The sequence below is a fragment of the Pan troglodytes genome, chromosome X (assembly GCF_028858775.2).
Source record: "Pan troglodytes isolate AG18354 chromosome X, NHGRI_mPanTro3-v2.0_pri, whole genome shotgun sequence".
NCBI lineage: Eukaryota > Metazoa > Chordata > Mammalia > Primates > Hominidae > Pan > Pan troglodytes.
In genome coordinates, this window is record NC_072421.2 from 95,223,604 (window position 1) to 95,249,764 (window position 26,161).

At 40.5% G+C, this 26,161-nt stretch overlaps 1 protein-coding gene across 1 annotated transcript in view; it reads right to left on the minus strand.

Moving 5' to 3' along the window:
- LOC129138691 (early lymphoid activation gene protein) overlaps nucleotides 1-26,161 on the minus strand; it is a 39,713-nt gene that overhangs the window by 3,957 nt on the left and 9,595 nt on the right. Inside the window, exon 2 of the mRNA XM_054676488.1 lies at nucleotides 10,283-10,432. Coding sequence (XP_054532463.1) covers nucleotides 10,283-10,432 — 150 coding nt within the window. The remainder of the gene's footprint in view (nucleotides 1-10,282; nucleotides 10,433-26,161) is intronic.

The following is a 26,161-nucleotide window of genomic DNA, read 5'->3' on the forward strand; positions in this document are numbered from 1 at the left end:
AGCACTGAAGGAAGATGACTCTAGAAGCTCTATGTAGGAAAGGTAGAGTGGGGAGAGGCCACAGAAGGCCAACTTTGTTGGAGGTTACTGCAGTAATACTTATGAGAAATGAGGCCCCAAACTGGGGTAGCAGTTGTCAGTGGCACCACAGATACACACAGCTGCAGCTCTGAGGCTTGCTGTGATCCTTTTTTTTTTTTTTTTTTGAGACGGAGTCTCGCTCTGTCGCCAGGCTGGAGTGCAGTTGCACGATCTCGGTCCACTGCAACCTCCACCTCCCGGGTTCAAGCAATTCTCCTGTCTCAGCCTCCTGAATAGCTGGGACTATAGGCGCATGCCGCCACACCTGGCTAATTATTATTATTTTGTTTTTGTATTTTAGTAGAGACGGAGTTTCACCATGTTGCCCAGGCTGGTCTCGAACTCCTGAGCTCAGGCAATCTGCCCACCTCGGCCTCCCAAAGTGCTAGGATTACAGGCGTGAGCCACGGTGCCCGGCCGCTATGATCCTATTATCTGTACTGTTGAATGGCTCATGCAAGCCTTATAAGCAAGTAGCATCAAATCATAGAGACATGAAGCAGACAGGAGAACATGATTTCTGCACAACTTATTCAGTAATATTATAGTGATTATGGTAATAAGAGCAAGGGTAAGATCTCTAGGTTGCTTTCTTTTCCTTTCCTTTCCTTCCCCACCCCCTTTCAGTTCCCTTCCCTTTTCTTCCCTTTTCTTTTCTTTTCCTTTCTCTTCCTTTTTTTAAAACAACACTGAAAGCCAAAACATTGAATGGCTGTTCAAAGAAACAAAAAACTGACAAAAGACTGAGTGCACATTAAAATATACTGATTCAGCTTTGGTTTCATACCGTCAGGAAAGAAAGATATTTAGATAAAGTATAATTTATGGGGAAAGCTTCAATTAGTTCATAGCTAGGCCTTCTTAAGTGTCTGGTTAATATTTTAAGCTGTACATTTAAGAGGTTCTTGAACAATTATTATTTTCTAAAAGAACAGCAGATTCTCTGTTTTACTATGGTCCCAGTAATCTCTTAGACTTTCAAACTGTGTCCAAGTCTATTCCCTTTATGCTAAATGTCTTTCTACTCAAATAACTCTAAGACTTCCCTCCTAGGACATTCAGATGCCGGGTCATGTGACACTGAATGGCTTTATTTTGGCTAATATTGTGTTATTCCAGAATGAGGCCTGTTTTATGAATCTGCTCTATCTCCTTCCACCCCAAATACCTTGTGTTGCCATCCCTCCATTTTCCTACAAAAACTCAAATATCACAATGGGAACTAAATTGAAAATACCTAAGTACTATGAATTTTCTTTTTGAACAAGTCTCGGAAACCTATTTCATATAATAGCACAGTGGCCTCGACTTTTGGACAAAAATCGAGTAATGGAGTGCTTTATCTGGCTGAACAACTGGTAGCACTTAATGGTGGTGCTTGAGGGAAAGAGGGAGGGGAAATGAAAGGGGTCATGTACTAAGGCCCCTAGCAGAATTCAGTATAACGATAAAAATAAAAACGTCTTCCAGATGTCAATGACTTTTTTACTTCAGAGCATCTGTGATAACAAAGCTGACTTGCTATGACCTTACATCTTGTAGTACTTTGTATTATTGTAAGGACTTCACTTTTAACATCCATTATCCATCATCACATTTCCTCTCAGTCTACAAACATCTTTAAGGTTCCACCATACTATTAAACAACAACCTTCAAGCTGTGACTCTTCTTCAAGGCTACCAATGACCCACCTAACTGCCAAATCCTACGAATGCTTCTGAATCCTCATCCCACTTATTTTCTCTCATGTCTTCCACCAAGTGTACCTAGCCCTGTCTTCTCCTACCTCTCAGAAAACTCATTCCCCTTTATCAGTGGTTGTCTTCAAATGACCCCTAAATATAGGCATTCTTTTATTTTATTTCACTAGGTTTTGGGAGATCAGGTGATGTTTGGTTACATGGGTAAGTTCTTTAGTGGTGATTTCTGAGATTTTGGTGCACGCATCACCCGAGCATTGTACACTGTACCCAATTTGTAGTCCTTTATTCCTCACCCTCCCCCCACCCTTCGCCCCAAATCTTCAAAGTCTATTATATCATTCTTATGAATAGGCATTATTGTTAGTTGCCTTCATTTGTGTTCTCTTCACCTTCCAGGGTCATCTTAGCCATATCCACAGCTTCAAGAATTTCTTTCATGGAGATGACTCTGAGATCTCTCCTGGACCCCAAAACCACCTTCCCACCGAAACGGATAGCTCACACACTAAACTCCGTATATTCCCAACCAAATATGTTCTTCTCCAGCAAACTTATTTTTCCATCCAGGTCACCTGTCTCAGTATTGGCATTAGCCTTTTCCCAATTTCTATAGCTAGAAACTCTGGAAGCATTTTGTATTATTCCCTCTCCCCTAATATCCAGCCAGGCACAGAAGTTGCCCTCCCTGTTTCAGTCTCTTACCTCTTCAACCCATTCTTCACACTCTAGAGAGAGCATCCTAAAATGCCTTTCTTGGCCCACTTCAAAAATCTTTGATTGTTCTCCCTAATTAATGAAACCAGTGCAGCCTTCAAAGGTCTCAGGAGCAGACCCAAGCATAACTTTGACGCCTCTTCTACCTCATTCCTTAAGCCATGCCACACAGGATTTATCATTGGAAAATGCCAATACTAAACATATGATTAAGTCACTGACTGTGCATATACCTTCATGCCATTATACACACATGCACTTTGCTCTGACTGTTATGGCCTCACTGCCCAGCCTCACCCTTTTTCTCCTATCAATCCTTCAAGGACCAATGCTGCCTTTCTGAAGCCTTTCTTAATTTTTCTTCCCCCATTAAAATAAATTGTGTTATGTATGCTCCCACAGCAATTTGTTCATACCTCTATTCTGGCCTTTATTTCATTCTGCCTTCTACTACAGTTGTCTGTGTCCTTGACTAAAGTGTAAGTTCCTTGATGGCAGTGACGGTCTCATTCATCTCTGGGCCTTTACACAAAGCAATTGCTCAATGAATTAATGTGTAGTGTCAACTCTCAGGGAATTAAACAAATGAAAAGGAATGTTTGCTACAGGTAATGGAAAATCATAGCTAATTTCCTCATCCAGGTGAGAACATAGCCTTCATCACTGTCCTGGGAACTGAGGACCTGCCTAAGGTCAGCATTAAGGACAAACTCCCCGAACTGTGTTTAGCTGGAAGTTGACTTTCAGGAGGTGAGGAAGGATTGAAGACATGTAGGAAGTTTTTTTCCTCCAAGGTCAAGCTTTTAACAAGTGTCTGCAATGTACACTGAGGGATTTGGCTGTACTCCAATTATGCTAATATGTTTTATATATGGGCCTCCAGCATCCAGGAACCACCTCCCTCAACAATTTAATAAGTGTAAATATCAAGGCAGAGTTGTAAATGTGGAACTTATTTGTAATGTACCAACCTTGTTATTATCAAATGTCACAGGGTATAAGTCATGGCAATTATGCTGCCTGCTTTTTATTACATTTATTTTACTTTTTAAAAGTGCAGTATATCCTCATAAGCTTCTCCTATTCTGCCCTACCCAAGGAACCTAGTGTGCCTGTGTGTTCTGGAGTCACAGGAGGCAGAAAATTTAGAGTGACAGGATTAATGGGCATCCCTAGTAAGAAAGCGACCTCGTGAATCATTGACTCCACTCACTGACACCATACCTCTACATTAGGCTTCACTGTGTATTTCAACAATTCAAGTTGTGAGACCTTGTGAGTTTCTCCATACAAGAGATTTCATGATTTAAAGCACAGAATTGTTCCTTCCTCCAGCTTCCTACCATCTGAGTGTGCAGATGTGTGTGTGTGGTCCTGTCATGGGAAAGTTGGTCATTTTGCACAAAGCCTTCAAACTCGATCGGCCAGCTTGGTGTGATACAGTTCAGAGTCACCTCTTCAGTGTTCTGTTGGCAGGTGAAAGTGAGGGGAAGTGGGCCTGATTTTTCTGGTTAGGACCAGAAAGGTATCCACTATATCCAGCACAGAATTCCCATTTCCCAGTAGTCTCTTTCTCCTCCCACTTCTTACTAAATTGCATCAATCACTCAGAAGCGGAAGGGTGGGTGAATCTCTTCCTCCATATAACTAAGCATTCTGTGGCAACAGTCCTCTTTTCTTATAGAGGAGTCCTAACCTATCTGCAGGCTTTAGCAGGCTTCCCTGGTATCAGGCAGAAAACCTGCCAAGCCATAGAAATCTGTTGGCAAGTAGATCTGTTTTTAAGGGGTTTGAAAAGTGCCACTGCTTTCGAAGTTTCCTCGAAAGAGAAGGACCAAAAAGAAAAAAGTAATACTTCATCCTTGCACCTAGGAGGTACTTTAGTAGTCATATTTCCCCTAAATCAAAGCACCCTCCTTTGTTTTTGGTTTATGATCCAACAACCTCATAAACAAGCATTCATCTCTTCATCATTCATCCCACAAATATTCATTGAACATCTACTGCATGACAGGCACTATGCTAGGCACTATATACTAGCAAAAGTAGACGTGTTTTAGGTCTTCATGAGCTTAGTCAAGTGGAGCATGCCAATGGCAAACAAATCAATATGTGATTACAGTTGTGTTTAGTGCCTTAGAAGGAAAGACTGCAGATATTGTAGGAGAAAATAATGGTGTGAGAGTGTGTGTGTGTGTGTGTGTGTGAGTGTGTGTGTGTGTGTGTGGTGGAAAGGGAAGGGGCCTAAGTTAGATTGGGTGGTCATGAAAGTCCTCTCTGAAGAAGTGATATTTAATTAGAGACCTAAAGGATGAGTAGGAGTCAGCCAGATTAAAAGTGCGTAATTGTGTAGTCAATGTAAAGGAAGTAAAGTCCATATCATGGGATAGTGTATTTGTCAGCTTTTGCTACGTTGTATGATGGTTAAAAACAACCCCCAAACCTCAATTAGCAAAGGTATGCTGTGGCAGCCACAGGTCATCTGTGGCACTGCTTCATTGTGTCTTCTTCATTCTAGGATCCTGGCTGAAGGAGAAGCCCTTTTTTTTGGACACGCCAATCTTACGGCAGAGGGAAAAGAGCAAACAATGCTGAACCTTGCCACAGCTTTCAATCTTCTGATCATATGTAGTGGAAGTCACTTTGGCTCACATTCCATTGGCCAAAGCAAGTTTTATGACCAAGTTCATGTCAATTCATCAGGGCACGTGGCAGGAGGCAGGAGGAAAAAAGAATCTATAGAAACAATAACGCAATCTGCCACAGCCCTTGTCTGAGTTCCCCCTATACCTCTTGCTAATAGACGTTACAAACATTTCACTAACTTCTCAGGGCCTCAGTTTCCTCACCTCTACAAATAATGTTTAAAACAACTGAAGAGAACCTAAGATGGCTTTTCAAGGGTTAGAGCTAGCCCTTAATTTAGGAAGCAACTTGGGGGAACTGAAAATATATAATCTGGAATCTAAGGTTTCTCTACATTTACCCGCAGCATTTTCTTTCAATTACAATGATACAAGGAAGGCGAGTTTTAGCATGCTACCTTGGCCACTAACTAGCTATGTGATCTTGGGCAACTTACTAAAACTCTGTGAGCCTTGGACTATTGTAAGGATTGTGTAAAATAATATATAGGATGAGTACATTTTGTGTATTATAATGGCATAAACATACTAATCATTATTATAATTATCTGACTGCCATGATCACCTCTACTAAGATCCAAAAATCTGTCTCTCGGCCAGCCACGGTGGCTCACACCTGTAATCCCAGCACTTTGGGAGGCTGAGGTGGGCGGATCACCTGAGGTCAGGAGTTTGAGACTAGCCTGGCCAACATGGCAAATCTCTGTCTCTACTAAAAATACAAACGTTAGCCCGGCATGGTGGTGGGGGCCTGTAATCCCAGCTACTTGGAAGGCTGAGGCAGGAGAATCACTTGAACCCAGGAGGCGGAGGTTGCAGTGAGGCAAGATCTTGCCACTGCACTCCGGCCTGGGCAACAGAGCAAGACTCAGTCTCAAAAATAAAAAAAAATAAAATTAAAATAAAATAAAATAAAATAAAAATAAAAATAAAATAAAATATTAATAAATAAATAAATCTGTCTCTCATACTCTCAATCCCACGTTTCACCCAGCCACCTCAAGCTCACCATGTCAAAAATCAAACTTCTTTTCCCTCTCAGGCAGTCCCCATTCAGTTCCCTCTCCAGACTTCTTGATGTTGATCACTGGCACTGATGTGCTTCTAATCGCCAAGGTCAGAAAACTTCAAGTTATCTCTTGACAGCCACACCCCTACTCAGTTCTATCACTTCTCCTTCCACGGTATAGTTTACATTTCTCTCTTTCTGATTTCAAAGCTACCACCTAAGCCCAGAACCTAGCACCTCACTCCTTGATTACTACACTAACTACTCTTACTCCCTTTACTTCACCCCAGGCCAAAGCAGCCTTTTGATTATCTGATTCCCATGCTCAAAATCCTGCAGTGGTTCACCAGTAAATAAAAAAATAAAGTCCAAACTCTTCAGCTGAGTGGGGGACATCCTTCAGAATTTGGCCTGGCCCACTTTTTCCAACCTTTCTTCTCACTGTTACCCATATACACCTTCTGCTGCAGCAGTACTGACCTAACTCACCATTCTCTGAAAATCTCCAGGATCTAGAATAGCACCGTCCGAGAGAAATCTAATGCAAGCCATGATATGATTTTAAATTATGTAGCAGCTGCATTTTTTAAAATAAGAAACAAGTGAAATTCATTTTAATGTTTCTATTTTCCAAATATCATTTTAACATGTACTCAATCTAAAAATTAATAATGAAAAATTTTACATTTTTTCATACTATGTCTTCAAAAATCCATAAGCATCTTACACTTCCAGCACGTCTCAATTTGCACACACTAGCCACATGTCCAGTGCTCCATAGCTGCACGTGGCTGGGGCTACAGTACTGGACGGCAGAGATCTATCCCCTACCTTGTGGCTCAAGGCAAGCTCCCACTCAAATTAGCACCTGTGGAAATGCTGCCTTTCAAAGACCCAGCTTCATAGCCTCCAAGAAGTCTTCCCAGATTCTCTCAACTGAAAGTCATCTTTCCCATTTCCATGCTATAGGATACACATTATTTTAGTATATTAATACATTTTCAAATGTTTTGAGTAGATAACACATTCATTTGTCTCAAACTCAGAGAGGGTACCGAAGGATATGCATACGACATTCCCAGCCCGTCCCCCTTCCTAGCCAAACTAATTCCTTTCCTTAGAGGCCACCAATGTCATTTGATTTTTGTATGATTTTGCAGATAAATCTTACATACATATACACATGTATGTAAACACACATTTCTTCCATCTCTTTTTCAACAAATGGCGGCAAAGTAAACGTGCTGTTCTGTACCTTACATTTTTTGGATTTACTAGTTTACCGTAGTGACCATTCCACATGGAACGTACAGTACATGAAATGTTTCATTGAACTTTCCACTGCGCATTAAAGATCATTGTATTTGTGTCTGTCTCCCTGACAAGCCTTTTAATTTTTGAAGGGTATACATTTTGTCTTCTTTTCCGTATCCTTGCAAAGCTCTGCATCTTGGACTCTGGTGCTATACACAATACTCAATAAATATTTATTAAATTACTCAATCAGAATGATCTTCTTAAAATGCTCTTTTGCATTTGACACTCTCACCCCCAGGAAAATAACATTAACTTCTAATTGCCCACAGCATACTTTCTTTCTTTCTTACTTTCTTTCTTTTTTTTTTTTTTGAGACAGAGTCTCACTCTGTCACCCAGGCTGGAGTGCAGTGGCGCCAGCCCAGCTCACTGCAACCTCCGCCTCCTTGGTTCAAGCAATTCTCCTGCCTCAGCCTCCCGAGTAGCTAGAATTACAGGTATGCGCCACCACGCCTGGCTAATTTTTTTGTATTTTTAGTAGAGACAGCGTTTTGCTATATTGGCCAGGCTGGTCTCAAACTCCTGATACCTTCACAGTCAGGCCCAATTTTCCTTTCTAGACTAATCTTTACTCCCCAGAAACACACTCTTTGTTTTAAACAAGTCTCCTCACTGGAACTTTCCCACAGTTGGTATGTATGGACCTATCTACTTCTCTCTCTGTGTGTATATTTTATTCTAATGTCTTCCCAACTAGACTATAATCCCCTGAAAGAGAGGCAATGTCTAATGCCTTTATTCATCCCAGGACAGTACCTACAACTCCGTGATTCTCACTGCATCCTTGATGGGCTCGTAAATATCTTTCTCTAGGATTTCTTCCCTCCTTTCCTTTCCCTTGGGCCTGGCCTGCCCCAGGCTGGATGATAATTACCCCGATTGTACATTTCCTTTTGGCAGAGACAGAATACAGTTTGTTTCTCTAGTTCATTTTTATTTTTAAATCATTCTTTCCTCATTCAAATGATTCTCCAGCCAGAGAAGTTATAGGCAGAGGCAGTGACAAAGGTCAAAGCACATAATAAGCGTACTTTCTGAGAGGGAGTTTTTCTTCCCATTTTAACATTTTTGTCTTGAATTTCAATTACTTAAATCCAAAATCACTGCCTTTTCCTATGTCTCAAATAATGGAAGCTGCGTTGAGATTCACATCAAAAGCCAACATGGCACTATAATGGCTCTCTAGCACTTGAATAAAGCCCAGTAGTACTTATAACAGTATCAGCTCAAAAATGGGAAGCGTTACAATAGCTACCACTTAATGAGCACTATGTGGATGATACTATTCGAAAGCTTTACACCATTCATTTTATTTAATCCCCACAATCATCCTGAGATAAACTCTATTATTCATCTTTTACACATGACTCAACTAAGGCTCAGGGAGGTAAGGTAGCATGATCAAAGTGTCTATCAGAAAGTGATAGAGATGGAACTTGAACCCAGGCAATATGGCTCCAGAACACATACTCCAACCCCTAGGCATATTTTCTCCCTTAGCTTGTGAGAGCCAATGCCTTTCCGGTGTATATTGCTTGAAATCTATTATATTTGAACCCCTCAGGAGCACAGGTGTCATCAGCCTCGTCTCTGCGTCCCTATTGTTTCCTCTTCCCTTCACTTGGTTCAAAAAGAACTGTTCTGCTTTTCCACTAAGCCTCTTCACCATTTGACTGCTACTATCTGGGGAAGCCTCTCTATCTGCACTCTGTATCTAGAGTGTTCCTTGCTGCTCGAAATATACTCCACGGTCCAGCAGCATCAGCATCACCAGGGAACTTGTTAGAAATGAAGCATCTCAGGTATCACCCCAGACTACTGAATCAGAATCTGCATTTTAACAGACTCTCAGGTGATTCGTGTGCGCATTAAAGCTCGAGAGCAGCGCTCTCCATCTTTTGCAGTACTTACTCCCTTAGTAATTCCTTGCTGGAGTGTTCCGTACACAGAAGTCTAAAATCTATGGCTTGAAAGGGAGGGAATCATTTAAGCTGTTCCCTGTTCTCTGGCCTTTAGGAGCTCCAAAATCAGTCAGAGACCATGCTAAGAGTAGATCTTGCTGTCATTAGACTAACAAATATGTGGACGAAATGAAAAGACAGCCACGTTAGCCATGATTTCCTTTCCATATTTCATTCATGCTCTCCCTGTATCTCACACTGCCACAACACAGATGCTTTCTTTTATATCATGGGAACATTTTTAATTAAAGCATTGGAACCTTTGAGAATAGACAATCCTTTAAAAGTTAAGTAAGTTTATCTGTATTTACAAGCCTCCATTTATTTGGCAGTGACAATAGGAAAAAAAAACTGCTGCTAAAGGCATATAGAGGAATGATTAAGCTAATTTACAATAATTGCTTTAATCTTGACATATGGAATTGTAGTGTCTAACTCTTTGAGTTCTCTCGGTCTGAGGTAAAGGAAAAATATAACACTGTGTTCGATATTGTACCTCTGAAGCACAATGGAAATTTTGCCCTACAGTGCCAGCCTGTCACCCACGGTGTCCATGTGATAGAAGGGGAGAGATCACCCGCAATGTCTAATTGCCACTGTACTCACTCCTGTGCCTTAAGATAGAAAGCCCATGTTCAGAAGCAAAGCCATTAGCAGCTATTAATTGCTTAGCTCTAATAAATTGTCCAGACCAGGACTTAATTAGGGAAGACATTTAGGAACAGGACACAGGACAAGAGGACATAAAGGAGAGCCAGGAATGAGATGAAACCTGAGCAGCCAGGAAGGCCAGGAAGGGGCCCAGGATGGAGAGAGGGTAGTTGAGATATCCGGATGTCAACTTTACTTACTTTCTGATCGCGTTTCAAGACAGTCCGGCTGGTTGCTTCTTCTAAAGACTCCTATAGTTTTGCATCTATACCTCTCCAGGAAGCACCTGGAGTAGGAAGAGCCGCGGTATCTAAGGTGATATGAATGGTTTCTTTTTGCTCTTGGCAGCTCTGCTCACCCCTGCCTCCCCTGAAGCTGTCTACTTCTCTCCTTGATGGGACTGGCTGGGCAGGCCCGGTTTTGCTTTCTGACTGACTCAGGTCTGAGTCACTGATCAAGAGCAGGAAGTCCTAATCATGGGTGCAGCCCTTTCAAGTAAGAAACATGGAATTTCATCAAAAGGGACTGTGAGCTCTCCGAGACATTTGGCTGACAGTTATTGTCCCATTATTTCACTTTTAGAGAAACTACATTCTTCATCTTTGGTCCTTTGTGAACTCTGCTCCACCAGTGATTTCAATCTCAAAGTTTCCTGAAGGGCTTTGGCCAGATGTGACCAATAGCTCATCATGAGCTGATATCTGGTATACGGCCTCAAACAATAGGAAGAAGATGATCATTGTATTCATGCAACATTTATATAGGTGTCTCTCTCCAGATTCTGGCAAGAAATTGCAAAAAAATGAACTATTGCTTTTGAATTGGAAACAAAGTACTTGGCTGCTAAAAATGTGGCACTGCAGCCCACTTACAACAGTTGAGGGCATTACAACAGTCAGACTCTCTTGGTGTCATTCCTTTAAAGAAAAGTATTATCAGCAAGAAGCAAATATGGGTCATTCTTATTAATATTTCCATACTCTAACTTCCTTCTGAGGGGCCTGTTGCATTCTAACTCAATTATCTCACTTATCTTTGAGGGCTTTTTGATTATCTTGGGTGGGGTTGCGGGACAGGGAGGGTCGACACACAAGCACATATCCTTTAAGAGCTCACAGATGCTTTTACATCTAGCAACTTGTTTGAGCCTCGTAAGTCCATGAGGTCTACAGAGATGATCATACCTTATTTGTGAAAGAACCATGTTTGAAAGCCAGGGCTTCCAGCACTACATCCCAAATACCCCGAGAGCTGTGGCTCTCAGCACCACTGTTGCTGTAGACAGCATTCACTGTTCTTTAACTTCCAAGGATGTCAGGGTAGCCGTGCGCTTGCAAAGAGGGGGCACCAGGGCTTTTTTCTTCCCCTGCTTCATTTGCTCTTTATTTCTTACACTCTGACTCCTTATTGAAGGTTTGTGGCCCTAAATGCAGTTTCTTTAGCTGTCTCTTTCCCTCCAACCCCAGGTAGTATTTTAGCCTGGATAGTTCCCATAGGTATTTCTTTATACCTAAATTCAAAAGTGTTTCTTGACTTCCTTAAACCTATGCCCTTTTATGATCAACATCTTGCATGTCCTACCATTTCTCCCCCTCCCCTGACCCTTGCAAAGACACTGGAATGGACATTCATCCCCAGTGGAGAGTTCAGGCTCCTGGTTTCCATAGCCTTCATCTTATCCCTACCAGCAGCCACATTTTTACGAATCTTTATTTCCTGTTTTAAGAAAGCAATATGCCTATTTTTTCTCTGCGATATAAGGTAGCATAATATTGATAGGATCTTTCAAACTATTTCTCTCTGGCCCTGGTTCTGAAACATATAGCCCCTTGAGAAACATGGCTCTATTATTACCTATCAAGTTTTATTATATTTAAAACTGTTTCCACATCTGTCCCCCTAAACCGTGACCTCCTTGAGGATGGGGATATAATCTGGTTAATCTTTGTATCTGCAAGTGCCAAGCAGAGTGCCAGGTACATAAATTGTTGAACGAACGAACGAATGAATGAATGAATAAATAAATAGTGCCAGAAGAAGACAATGCTACTCCATCATTTCCCCCATGTCTTGCTCTGTTTTTAGCCAAAGTACAAACTGGAAGTGTCTAAGATATTTTAACACCCAACTGTGAATACTGTCAATGAAAATGACAATAGTTCCCTTCTCTGTTCCCCCATTCTGTCTATTTTCCCATAGAATCTTTACTGCTCAGGTTCTATATGCTTCTGCTTGACTAATTATACACTTCTTTCTTTCTTCTTGAATGTTTAAACTGACAGTAATTGCCCAGAACTGCATGCATGACCTCTAAGAATCTAATACTACTAAAAAGGGACTGGTTTCACATTCTAATCTGGCTGTCATAATCATCCTCAAGAGGATTGATTCAGTAACTTGGAAGAGGTTGCCATGTCAAAATAAAGGTTCAGCTCAGCTCCACTGGTCAGCCTACCAGCCGCACCTGAACTTGAAAATACCTTTGTATTGTTAGTTGTTTACATTTCTTTTTGTAATCAATAGATCCATGCATCTGGAGTGAAGAATCAAGTATTTTGTTTTGTTTTACTTCATTTCAATTTTTAATCTATCTAAGTTTCTGTAAAATACAATAAAAATCAATTACTAGATAAATATAATGGAAAAAAGTCATGCAAAATAAAAGCTCCCATCTTTTTTAGAGTCAACAGACACCAGAGTACTCTGTTAAATTGCTGTAAGGTTCCTGAATGCTTACTCTCAACAGCTACGCTTACCTCATCACACCCCCCTCAACCCATGATTCTGGGATTACATCAATCTGTAAAGCAAGAAGTGAGGAGTGCTGCATGAGACTGTGTGCTTATCTAGGCCTTAACCAAACCTTATTAAGGCCTGAATTGTCCTTGAATCCCCAGAGCCTAGCCTCCATTATACCTAGTGGTTATTGTGTCCAAGTGAATGCCGGTGCCCTTCTTTAAAGGTCTATCCACCTTGTGAGTGTGAGTTAGAATTGATGCAAATGATTCAGCACTGTAATTAAAGGTGCAATCTCTAGAGACAGACTCAGTTTTAAACTTCTGGTTTAGCCACTTACCAGCTATAAGACCTTGAGCAAGTTATTTAACCTCTCCGTGCTTCAGTTTTTTTTATTTATAAAATGGGGATAATTATAGTATCTATCCCATAGTGATGTTGTGAGGAATACATGATGTGATGCATTTAAGATACTTAGCAAACTGTCTGGCACATAGTACAAACTCAGTAAGGTTGGCTATTATCTCCACGTGACTGCCTTAATTCATTCAGGCTGCTATAACACAATACCATAAACTGGGTGATTTGTAAACAACAGAAATTTACTTCTCATAGTTCTGGAGGATGGGAGGTTCAAGATCAAGGTACTGGCAGATTTGGAGTCCAATGAGGGTCCACTTTCTAATTCATAGATGGTGTTTTTCTGTTCTCACATAGTGTTCTCACATAGTGAAAGGGGTATCTCTTTTGTGAAGGCACTAATCCCAATCATAAGGGATTCCACTTCATGACCCCATCACCACCCACAGGCTCTGCCCCTTAATACTATCACCTTGGGGGTTAGGATTTCAACATGAATTTCGGGGGCACATAAACCTTCAGACCATAGCAATGACTAATAAATGGTGTTAATGTCCCCTTCATTTCATAAGAGAGTGAAATTCCAAGTTTACAGTCCTACAGGCCCCTCAACCCATGACTCTGGGATTACAGAAATTGCTCTAAGGCATGCTGTCCCTTCTCCCTTTTCCTACTCAGAGTAATGTCTCATTGCTCCCAACAAGGCTCCTGCACCCTGGCAAATCAGTTTACTTACTATTGTTCCCTTATACTCAGCTAGCTAATTCTCACTTGTTGACATTTTCCCAGGACCACCATCAACCTGGATTACCCTCTTCTTTCATCTCTGTTATAGTCATTTTCCTTGTTCAAAATCAATCTCCAAAATAGCCTCCATAAACAGTAGTTCTCAAACTTTAATGTTCATCGCGATCACCTGGGGAGCCTGTTAAGCATGCCCTTTCCCGAGCTCCACCTCAAATTCTGATTTACGAGGTCTGGGGTGAAGCCCAGGAATTTAATTTTTAAAATAAGGCCTCCCTCTGTCTACCCCTCCAACTGCCAGGGGACTCTGAGGCATTAACTTTTTTGGGTCATAGACTGACAAAAAATGTTTTATAAGAAAACATGAATTAACACCACTTGAATCAATTCTTTCTCTGAATTTTCTTAAATGCTAATACTTTTAATAAAGTAACACCATATTAATTCAGCTTCATTAAATTGGAAGTCTTGATACTTGGACAGAAGCCAGGCTGCCAAAAAGAGAGGTGGGAGGCTGAGGATGAATCTCCCTTCAAGATGATAAGTAGAGCTAGCCATGCATATTTAGATAGGTGCCAATTAATTCTTTGCTGATTTATTCATTGACAAAATTCTTTGTTTAGTCCACTCAAGGTCTCATCTACTATTTCTCTCACTTGGATTATTGCCCTAGTCTCTTACCCAGTTCCCCACTTCCTCTGATGCTGCCCAATAGTCTATTTTCCACATTCAACAGAAAACAATTGAAAGGTTTTATTCAGGTGAGTGATACACTAGAATTTTATTTTTTAAAGATCACACCTGTGTTTATCGTAGGATAAGGGCCAAAAGCTTGATTAGGATCTACAAGGCCCTGCATAGTCTACTCCCAACTACCCTTCCAGCCTCATCTTGTTTTATATGCCCCCTTTCTTTCAGTTCCATGACTAGGAACAGTTCCTTCTGCTGCAGAACCTGTGCATAAGCTCTTTCATCAATTTGGAATGTTCTTCTCAGCATCCCCTCCTAACCCCATGTACCCACTCAGACACACACTTAGTTAACCCCTACTTATCTTTTGAATCTTAGCTCAAATGTCTCTTCCACAGAGATACCTCCCTGGCTTCCCACTCTAAGTCAGCTTTCATTGCTATATGTTTTCAGAGAATCATGTTACTTTTCCTCAGAATACTTGTATCAGTTTGTGATTACACAGTCATTATTATTACTGTAATTATTCAATCAATGCCCATCTTCTCTTGTAGATGGCAAGCTCCCTGAGGACCCAAAGCATATCTATTTTTGCTTGTCACTATATCCTCTGCATCTAGCATAATGATCAGCATACAGCAAGCCCTTAATAAACGTATGTTAAGAAATGGGCAGGATGAATCCCTTCTGTTCCTTCCCAGAGCAGACCACAATGATCTAAACTTCTCTAGTTTCTTCCCAAAGCTAACACTGTCTTGACTGTGTAGGAGTGTGTGTGTGTGACATGAGTTCAAACTACCCTAGAGGGAAAACCCCGGTCAAGGTAATAGGACTCAAAACCTACCCACTTAACCTTTAAGCTTTTGGCCAGCTCCATCCGCCAGGGGATGAGACAAGCCTGATGCTGATGGCTCCTGCCCATTGGCCTTTGCACTGAATAGTTAGCTTGTTTCTAGAAGTCACCCGGGCATCATGGTAAAGATGGGATCCTTGTTCAAGTCATTAAGTTGCAGTTCAGCATTATCAAATCTTGTTAGCTATCACCTTAACTAGCAAATGCCTTCTATATTAAACACTGAGTAATTTTACTTTGAGTAAGTTATCCATCCCACTCCTTCTGATATGCATGTAATTATAGTTCTTGAAGTGAAATCGAGGAGGAATGGTAACAAGATATTGCTGGTGACAGTGATGGGGGGATGAATGGGTTGCTAGTGTAGTGTGATGTGTCATTTCTTAGCCCAGATGCCATTCAGAATTTCACAAGAGTGGTGCCACCATTTTACATAAAAGCCACATCAACAACCTGGAAAGCTTCAGCTAAAATCACATCTGAGGTTCAAGAGTTGAAGTATATTGACTCCTTGTCCCTATTGCTCCCAGCATAAGTAAACTCCACATAAATCCTATGACTCCAGATGGATAGAGGCATAACATACTAATGTTTCTGTCAAAAAAAAAAAAAACCTTAACTACAGAGCAACTGGATAATTCAAATGATTTTCTAATTGGTCATAATTTTCCAAACATTGTAATATCACATACTGACCATATAATCCATCTGAGAAAAGGCATGCCGCAGGAAGACCATAGGCATAACTGGCCTCACAATTACTCTAACTGTCTAAATATTCTGCTAATTGGATTTTTTTTCAATTGTGACTATTTTAACTGTCCTTTCCAATGATGTAATAAGTGATATTCTTCAACACGTGAGATGCTGTTGGCAAGCTCTGTGGATCTGAGTAATTTGAGTAGCTTTCAGCAGGTTTTGCAAAGCCATTTTATTTTATTTATCTATTTATTTGTTTATTTATTTATTTATTTATTTATTTATTTTGAGACGGAGTCTTGCTCTGTCGCCCAGGCTGGACTGCAGAGGCGCGATCTCGGCTCACTGCAAGCTCCGCCTCCCGGGTTCACGCCATTCTCCTGCCTCAGCCTCCTCAGCAGCTGGGACTACAGGCGCCCGCCGCCACGCCCAGCTAATTTTTTGTATTTTTAGTAGAGACGGGGTTTTACCGTGTTAGCCAGGATGGTCTCGATCTCCTGACCTTGTGATCCGCCCGCCTCGGCCTCCCAAAGTGCTGGGATTACAGGTGTGAGCCACCACGCCCGGCCTAAAGTCCTTTTAATACAATGATTTTTTCAAATGAGTATGCCTTGTATGTATGTGTTATGACTTTTCCTTTTTAGTTTTAACTTGTAAATGGAATAAAATTCAAACAAAAGTAGTGTTAATATGAAAGTATAAAAAGAAAATATCCAAAGTGCCATACTTTTCAGATAATCTCAACCCATCCTCTGTTAACTTGTACATATGTCCATTAGTCTCTGTGATTAGGAAGCATATTGGAAAATTTATTTCCTTGGTGATACCCAGGTTTTGTTCAATATATAATTTTAAGTTTCTCAATAAGACCATCTGTTATGTAAAATAATCTCTTCATTTCCTGAAAATTCATTTACAAAATGTTTGGAAAGTGTCCATTTGATATAATTATTCCTTGCCTACTCTCTTTTCCCAATCTCCATTAAAATATGCATGAGGATTTTTTTTTAAATGAGGTAATCAGTGAGATCAGATGATAAGTTACTACAGTACCCAGCTCCTTTGCCATGGATAACTGGACTGTGGATCGACACTAGACCCAAAGGCAGTATTTATAGGCTGACCAGTGGCCTATGGGGTGGAGTGGCATAAGAATTCTAACCAATCAGATCCTCACTCAAAGGGATTTTCAATTTGAGACTCAAAATATCAGCCCATTGGTCAGTAGTCATAGAAGTAAAAGCAGAAACAGAATAGCTGAGCTAACCTAATAGCAGAGCTCCTAGTGAGAGGACAGCTTACTGTTGTATGATGAACAGTGGTGAAGTTCTTTAGATGGCTTGTGTAGTTTATTTAAAATAAACTTTGATTGACTGAGATGTGCTGAGCATGTCACTATTCTGTGTAACTTGACTGTGCCTAACACATGGATCAACTTTTTAAAATGTTCTGAAGTCCAGTTGTCAATGTAGAGCAAATAGAGGCTGAACAAAGATAAGAAACCAGGTCTCTTCATTCCTAGTCTAATGATATTTACAAGATCAACTTTACTTTCTTTCAGAAAAGCTTTAGACCTCAATGAGATACTGTTATTTCTTCAGACTTGCTGCTATCAACTGCATCAACACTATGATGCTATCTTATGTATAGGAAAGCCTGATGACAATCTGTGAAAGGACAGGCAAATTTCCAGGTGATATATGTAAAATATTTGATTGACAAAAACGTCACTGCTAGGAATTAAAGAAAAGCTACACGTAGTCACTCAAAGCTCTGGTGAGGGAAACTCGCACCCAGAACCACACTTAACTCTTCAGTTGGAAAACAATTTTTGTCAAATGTTTCAGTAGAAGCCTTTAAGTATGCTTTGTATGCTCAGATGTGATTAAATGTACCTCTTCTGAGTAAATCTGCCTCTACACCAGATCTGTTCAAAGTTTGGGGACAGTACCACCATTTCCCTTACTTCTTGGGATAGTATCCCCCAAGATTCAACTTTCTAGCAGTTATTATTTCAAGGCCAGGAAACTTTACCTAAATTAAGCTAAGAAATATAATGTCTCATGCTGATTTTTCAAAATTTAAATTCTCTATCTCTGAAAGATTTCTTTGTATTATGAGGTATCTGGACTGGTGAAACCTAATTTGTAAGACTTTCCAAATATTGGTAGGTTCAGCTGATCTACAGAATCAAAGTGGCTTAAAAGAAACTTTGACTCTATTTCTTTGAACCTCCATGGCCACATCTGTAAAATGAGAATGATAAAACTTGCCATGCCAATATAACCCTCCTGAATTTTAGAACATGAGAGTTGGAAATGCCTCTCCCAAGTGATCTCATCCATCCTCCCTGCTTTACCTTGTGGTTAAGGTATGAGCATCAAATGAGATAACAGAGATGCGTTTAGAAGAATGCTACAAGGTATTAACATCATCACTCTTTGTTTTTATTTGAGTGATGCCATTACTAACTGTTCCAAAGGAGCTTCTTGGCTCTTTATTTATTGGTTATCTTGATTGAAAAGACCTCCAGACTAGCTAAAATCCTGGACATTAGCTCTATGCAGAATAACAGCCAGTATTTTTTTTTCTGTCTGTTCTCTCTGTTTCTGTCTCCACCTTTGATAGTTACATCTAAATTTATCCCCAGAAAAACCAACATATATTCTTAACCAAGACAGCACTTCCTAATTTGTCCTGTTCAGGTCTCATCCTCCTTGTAGAAAACCAGTATGTCTTAGCTGAAAAAGCTTTGAGACATAATCTTGTCTAGAGACTCCTTAATGCCAGTCTGCAAACCAGCTGCATCTGAATTACCCAGGGGACTTTTGACAAATGTAGACTTTTGTTTGTAGTTTTGTTAAACTCTTATTACAAAAAATTCAAACAAACAAAAAATGACAGCCTGTCATGAAGAACTCTTAGATACTTACCACCCAACTTACACAATTAACCACCCATGTTTAATCTTATTTCATTTATATTTCATCCAAATCTCATGTATAAATATTTCAAAATGCAAACATATATATTTCATTTTTGTTTTTTCAAATAAAAGTTCCTGGAATTCTGATTTGGTAGTTTTGGTATAGGGCCCGGGAATCTGTATTTGTAATAGATGAATCTGATATGCAATTTTCAGAACAGTTGTGTTTGATTCTCCTTCTCATACATAGAGAAATAGAAGCTAAACAAGGAAGTCATTAGCTGAAGTTTACTCCATTGCTTTATCCCAAAGACGGGTTACTGTTTTGAAAGGAGAAATATTCTAAAGACCATTCAGAAGAAACAAAAACAAAAACAAAAACAAAACAAAGCAAAAAAACATTATTTGAGTGGTAAGTGCTTTGAAAATAACAGGCTAATACCAGGAGGCAAGGAAGCAACTTTCTGAGATGTCAACTAAGCAATGAAGCCTTCGCAGTCCACACTGAAGTCTCATGCCTTTGAGCTCAGCCTTCATTGACTGGACTACTCATTTGGAAGTTAATCACAGGCAGCCTTGTGACAGCTCATGTATTATGGAATCGATTTCACTCTTTTTTTTTTTTGAGACGGAGTCTCGCTCAGTCGCCCAGGCTGGACTGCAGTGGCACGATCTCGGCTCACTGCAAGCTCTGCCTCCCGGGTTCACGCCACTCTCTTGCCTCAGCCTCCCGAGTAGCTGGGACTACAGGCGCCCGCCACCACGCCCGGCTAATTTTTTGTATTTTTAGTAGAAAAGGGGTTTCATCATGTTAGCCAGGATGGTCTCGATCTCCTGACCTCGTGATCCCCCCGCCTCGGCCTCTGAAAGTGGTGGGATTACAGGCGTTAGCCACCGCGCCCAGCCAGATTTCACTCTTAAATTGCCTTAACTCTCCAACCAAATTGTAAGCCTATGAAGGGTAGGGACCTTGCCTGATTCAGCTTTGTACCACTCTTCTCCCCACCTCCTAACAAAACCCCGTTTGGTGTCCTGTCACATGTGATATTTTATTGCAGTGCATTACTTCTTACTTTATATCACTAGGAGATTACTTCACCACATTTCTATGCTGATGTGCTAAATGTAGAGAAAAAGTGAGTGTGTGTCATAATGTACCTAAATACAAGGACTACGTATTGTGATCTATGTGTCGTGATTCAAAAGGTTCTGTTGGAATGTCCTGAACCAAATTCATTTCTTCAGTGGCTCACCATATTGCCTGGAATTGCTACCCTTTATCATCTCTTTAAGTGACTGGATTGAAACGCTAAAGTTCACACAGGAGTCAATCCAGAAGCTCCTTAGCATAAATTAGCTGACAGAGCTGATTGCATTTATGATGCAGGTCTCTTTGATGTCATAAAGGGATCATAGGCTTCAGGTCGATAGCTCAATTGGGATTCTCCAGTGGAAGTTAAGGGGCTCTTGGGTACCCCATGGGTGGAAATACGTTTGCTGAAAAGGGGCACAGTGGTTGAGAATGCAGGTTTTGGAGTGAGATGGATTTAAATCTCAGTCCTGAGTCTACCACTGACTAGTTAGTTATGTGACATTGGAGTAGTCACTTAACTTCTCTGACCCTCATTTCGTTCATCTGTAAAACAGAGGGTTAACAATAGAACTCAATTTCATTTATTCAACAAATTTGAGGGCCATCTATTTGCTAGGCACTGTGCTAGGGACTGGGGATACCAGATAACAAGGCCAGGTAAGGTCTCTGCAGTCCTGAACTTTAATTCTACATTTAAAATTTTGCTGAGGCTAACATGAGATAATGCCCGTGAAGAACTTAGCATGGTGGTTGGATTTGGGAAACACGACAAACATCACTTATCTTCATGGTTATTATTATCCAGGAAAGAAGGTGAATGGCACCACGGGAAAATATTTCACAATTTGCCCAAGACTCATGCTGGTAAAGAAAAAATTTGGCTCAGATCCCCCAAGCCTATGAGAAGGCTAGAAGCAACCCACAAAAGGACATTTGAGGAATGGAGAAAAATCTCTCTCAATCAAGAAGATATTCTTATTTCTGCTTAAAACCACAGCATACCAAAAGAAGCGCTCTTACCACAGCAGCCAATGCCATGTTGGGGTCTACTTAAGCCAGAATGTTTTTATCACGTGGGTTTGCGTGATAGCCAGAGCAACAGAGGTATTGATAAGATTTGGCTGTGTCACCTACAAAATCTCACCTTGAATTGTAGCTCCCATAATCCCCACATGTCATGGGAGGGACCTGGTGGGAGGTAATTGAATCATGGGGGGCAGTTTTTTTCCATGCTGTTCTCATGATAGTGAATAAGTCTCATGAGATCTGATGGTTTTATAAAGGGCAGTTTCCCTGCACACGCTCTCTTGCCTGCTGCCATGTCAGATGTGCCTTTGCTCCTCCTTCGCCTTGGGCCATAATTGTGAGGCCTCCCCAGCCGTGTGGAACTGTGGGTCCATTAAAACTCTGTTTCTTTATAAAATACCCAGTTTCAGATATTTCTTCATACCAGTATGAGAATGGACTAATACAGGTATGGTGAGTGAGCTTTTTGTAGTTGAGGCAAACACCCTGTGTACTTTAATGTTTGCACAATCACAGTCAGAGAGGGTGAAAATTCTCTGTGATGAGCATCAACAGGCCTGATATTAGGAAATGATCATTGATCTGGTGAGAACTAGTATGAAATTCAATACACAGAAAATGAAGAATAGCTACAAGACAATGAAGAGATAAATGATAATGCAAGAGGAGGGTACAGGGCTTACCTCTGAAGACATGACTTGAAACTCCAATGTAAAACATCCAGGGAGGCAGGCTGACCTTGAGCTTGGTTCAGAAGGGAATTGAGAGGGGAGAGATGTAATCTGGAAGGTAGGGTAGGGAAGCAGCACCCAGATCTCCAAGGGTCATGCCCAGCACGCAAGATAATGGGTCTAGTCTAGGAAACAACAATAACTTTAGTCCCCATCTACTAATATGGTTGAAACTTCCAATATATTTTCTGCCCTGGTCAGGACTAGCTTAATCACTTGGCAGGGCTGAGCCTGTAGACACCTTACATTAGTGACTCCAGCTGAACAGGCCTGACATCAGGTGTCTTTGTTTTATTTGTACCATAATAGAAAAGGAGAGATAAAACTCACAAGCTACAGGGTTAAGCTTAGCAGGTGTGTATAGAAACATCTGAACACACACAGCAGGATTCTCACTTAAAGATCCAGACCCAGATATACAGACTCATATTCAGATCCACATTTGAGAGTCAATATTCAATCATTTTTCAAGTGACTGCTTATGCCTACCTTACCTTAATTTATGCAGAAAGCTAATACTTATGCATTGTATATATTCACGGCTTAAAATGAAGGGCCGTTGAATAAATCTAAAGATGAGTTTTGAACAGGTCTTTTGCCTGTGTTCTCTTTTTCTTCCCGCAACTGACTAATGCTAGATTCCAAAGGTCACTTGTCTTTAGCAATTACTCTGAAGCACTACATCCTACCTGCAGCCTTTTAAACCTTCTAGCCTAAAGAGGATTCATTCTATTTTCTTGGAAATAAATGTGAACTGTCAATCGAATGCCACTAATAAACGTTTCTAATTGATGTTTGAAGAGGGGGATTTTTTTCCCTTAGGCAGGCTGCCTTTTATCTTAGTCAGTGGCCTTGTTGTTTATAAAAAAATTATTTGTGCATTCATAAAGCATAGGATGAGAGTTAAAGGACAATACTTCCCTTTTCTGTTTGTCAAATTGGATAAAGGCACCATTAGTACTGAAGGGTTTTTCTTTTCTCATGATTTAAGGCCAGTATGTTTTAACAGCCAAATCAAACACAGATTCAGATATCAGTTTCACTTTCATGAAATGAAAATATCTACCCCCATCAAATGCCTGAGGCCAAATCATGTGTTGCAAAGTTTGAATTTTGCTCCTTCCATTCCCTACTTCAGTGCCCCATCATTTTTTTTTTAATTGTAATATGGGGATTACAGTAGCTACCTCATAGAGGTCCTGTGAAAATTAGGGTAAATAAGATAACCATTGTGGTTGTTGGAGGGAGAAATAATACCTGATTTCAAAGCTAACTGAGAAATAAGATACAGGCTTAAGGCAAATGAAGATGAAAATAGCCTTATTACTGATAACACTGAACTCAATGGTATAACTTTGATATGCAGCCAAATGGTTTTAGTTATTTTCTCCTCTTCTCCTCTAGTCTTTAAGATGATTCCTCTGAAGGAATTTGGGTCTACAGAGCAGACGAACTTACCCATAATGTCCTCTTAGCTCTACCTAATTGCAAACCATGGACCAATGGACCGGTTCAGATAATTCACTTCTCCTCCCATGGGTAGGATTGCCAGATTTAAGATATAAAAATACAGAATACACAGTTAAATTTGAATTTCAGATAAACAATAAATAATTTTTAGTGTAAGTATGCCCCAGGTAGTGTGTAGGGTATACTTTTACTATCAACATTATCTATTATTTATCTGAAATTCAAGTTTAATGGAGCATCCAGTATTTTATCTGACAACCCTACGCATGGGATGAAAGTGAGTAAGGTTGGGAAGAGAATTTCAGAGTGTTACCATAGCAGAAGGAATGTTACTCATGAGACCATGGGAATGGAAGGTCCTCCTAACAACCACACAGTGTGGGAGCACAGTGTCCAGCACAAAGGGTGTGCTAAACACTTATTTATTGCTTTCCTTCATGCCTATAAGAACCCTCGTAGTAAACGAACTCATTTATTCCGAGGCATTCGATTCTTACTATGATGCTCTTCTAAAAGTATTTTTACTTTAAATGAGGTCCAGGAAGAGATCAATGCTTAACTCACAGAAATTCTTCTCTAATGATTGATTTTCAACCTTGACCGAGCATCATAATGCCCTGGGGAGCTTGTTAGAAATACAAACACCCAGAACTCCCCTCCCCAAGTTTGATTCCGGGGTAGGATCTAGGCATTTGTATTTCTAACAAGCTTCCCCAGGGATTCTGACACACAGCGAAGTTTAAAGCACATCATTCTGACATATAAGTGCAGTGTCTGCAATGTCAAGGAGCAGGGGATTGGTGTATTCAGGGAAAGGTGTATGCTTCTACCCGACAAGTTAGCTGAGAAACTATTATGCCAGTGCAGAGACCATTGGTTTAGACCCGACGTTCAAGATCATGGACAAAGAGAAGCATGCCTTCCTTCCAATCCTAGTAGCAATAGGCCAAAGCTCCAACAATAAATTTATGAGCATTGAAGCACCCGAGTAAAGCTCATTTTAATTAGAGGTTCCTTCCTGTGCTCTTCAGCTGCCTTAGACATTATGTGTGACTGGCTCTGAGAGCAGACATGGTCAACTATACCATCTCTTCTCACTGCAGATTACAGTCCCATGTGAAAGGGCTACAAGAGAGGCAAGTACAGGGAGTAGAGGGTCAGGAAGGAGTAGGGAGGGAGTGTCAAGGAAAGCTTTAAGGGACAGTGAGTATTGTCCTTCGGTCCTTTAAAGGTGGGTAGAAATTCAGCAAGGGGAAAGAGCAAAAAGAAAGATACGTAGAGGATAGCAGACAAGAGACTACTAGAGCCAGAGAAAAACTGAGACAAACAGTTATATATTCTAAAGCTAAGAGAAACCTTCATAATGAGGCAAAAATAGGCAGACATAAGGCGGAGAAAGAAGAGAAAGAAAAAAGAGGAGAAGATAAACACACACACATTACACATACAAACACTGTTGCATTCACAAAGAAAGATCCTCGGGAGATGGAGAAAGCAGAAAAGGGACAGAGAGAGATACAAATCCAGATTATAAAAATAATTGCGATCACCCTTGCTGTAGGATTTTCACTGTTGTTTAAACATGATGAAACAAAACATCCGATATACATATACTTTCTCAGAAGACTATCTCATGCTGAATGTATAGGAAATGAACACCACATTTGCTCATTCTTGATGACATTTGCTGCTTACAAATGGCTGTTTTCAGGGGAAATATTGATTATAGTTCTAAAAGTAGGTGGATACATCATTAATATATTTAATAATTAAGAGTAGAATCATAATACAGTATTGAGAAGTAAGGCAGCCTTTTTCCTGAGCTTGATCTAAAAGTAGACTTTCTAATAGCTGCCATTGCAATTCTCCAGTACTGCAGTGTGTCTCCCCCCGCCCCCCCAATTTTTATTATTCGGATTCATTTTGTTGTTGCTATGAAACTTTTGGAAAGGCCCTTTGCAGCTGATGAGCCCAACCGTTAAGTGTAGGTGATTTGGCTTCTCTGGGCGATGTTGTTGAGCGCACCAGCTTCCTGGAAGAAACACAGTACAGGGAGATCAATTTTGCTTCATGGTGCTTAATATCACCTCAAGGTCTTTTCCCTTCTGTTTCTTTTTCCTTTTTTTTTCTTTCTTTTTGGAGTCATACGTTCAAATAACCACATGTTTGAACATTCAAAGGAACATGGCTCAGCATGTCTTTGTAAAGGTACAGAAGGCAATGTGGCATTCCACATGCTCAATATGCTGTTTTGAATTCTCTAGAACTTTGTTGCTCCAAAATCAAATATCTTCAGATAAAGGGAGAGTATGTTGCTCAGTCAGAAACATGTAGGTGCCAGGTTTGATTTCTCTTCTGTATCTTTAGCATTTTCAGCATCTACTTTGTAACCTGAAGGGTTTTTTTTTCTCTCCCTCTCTCTCTTTTCCATTTGTAGTTTAGAAAATAAGCACCAGATGAGGAATCACTGTATCTGGGGAAGGGTACCAGGTGATTTCTCTTTGAAAAGCTTGTATTAGCCATGGACATGAACCTAGGATGCGACTGGACTGGGTGATCTCTGGTATGTACATGAGAGCTCAATGGACAAAAGAGGATAGGCAAGCAAGGAGGGACTGCCCATCTTCTTCACTCCTTTGACTCGGGGGAAGTGGTCACTGTATCTGTGGATGCGAAAATGGAATTAAGAATGCCCTAACAAGAATCATAACTACAAGAATCTCCTACTGTTTCCCTGTCACAAAAACACAT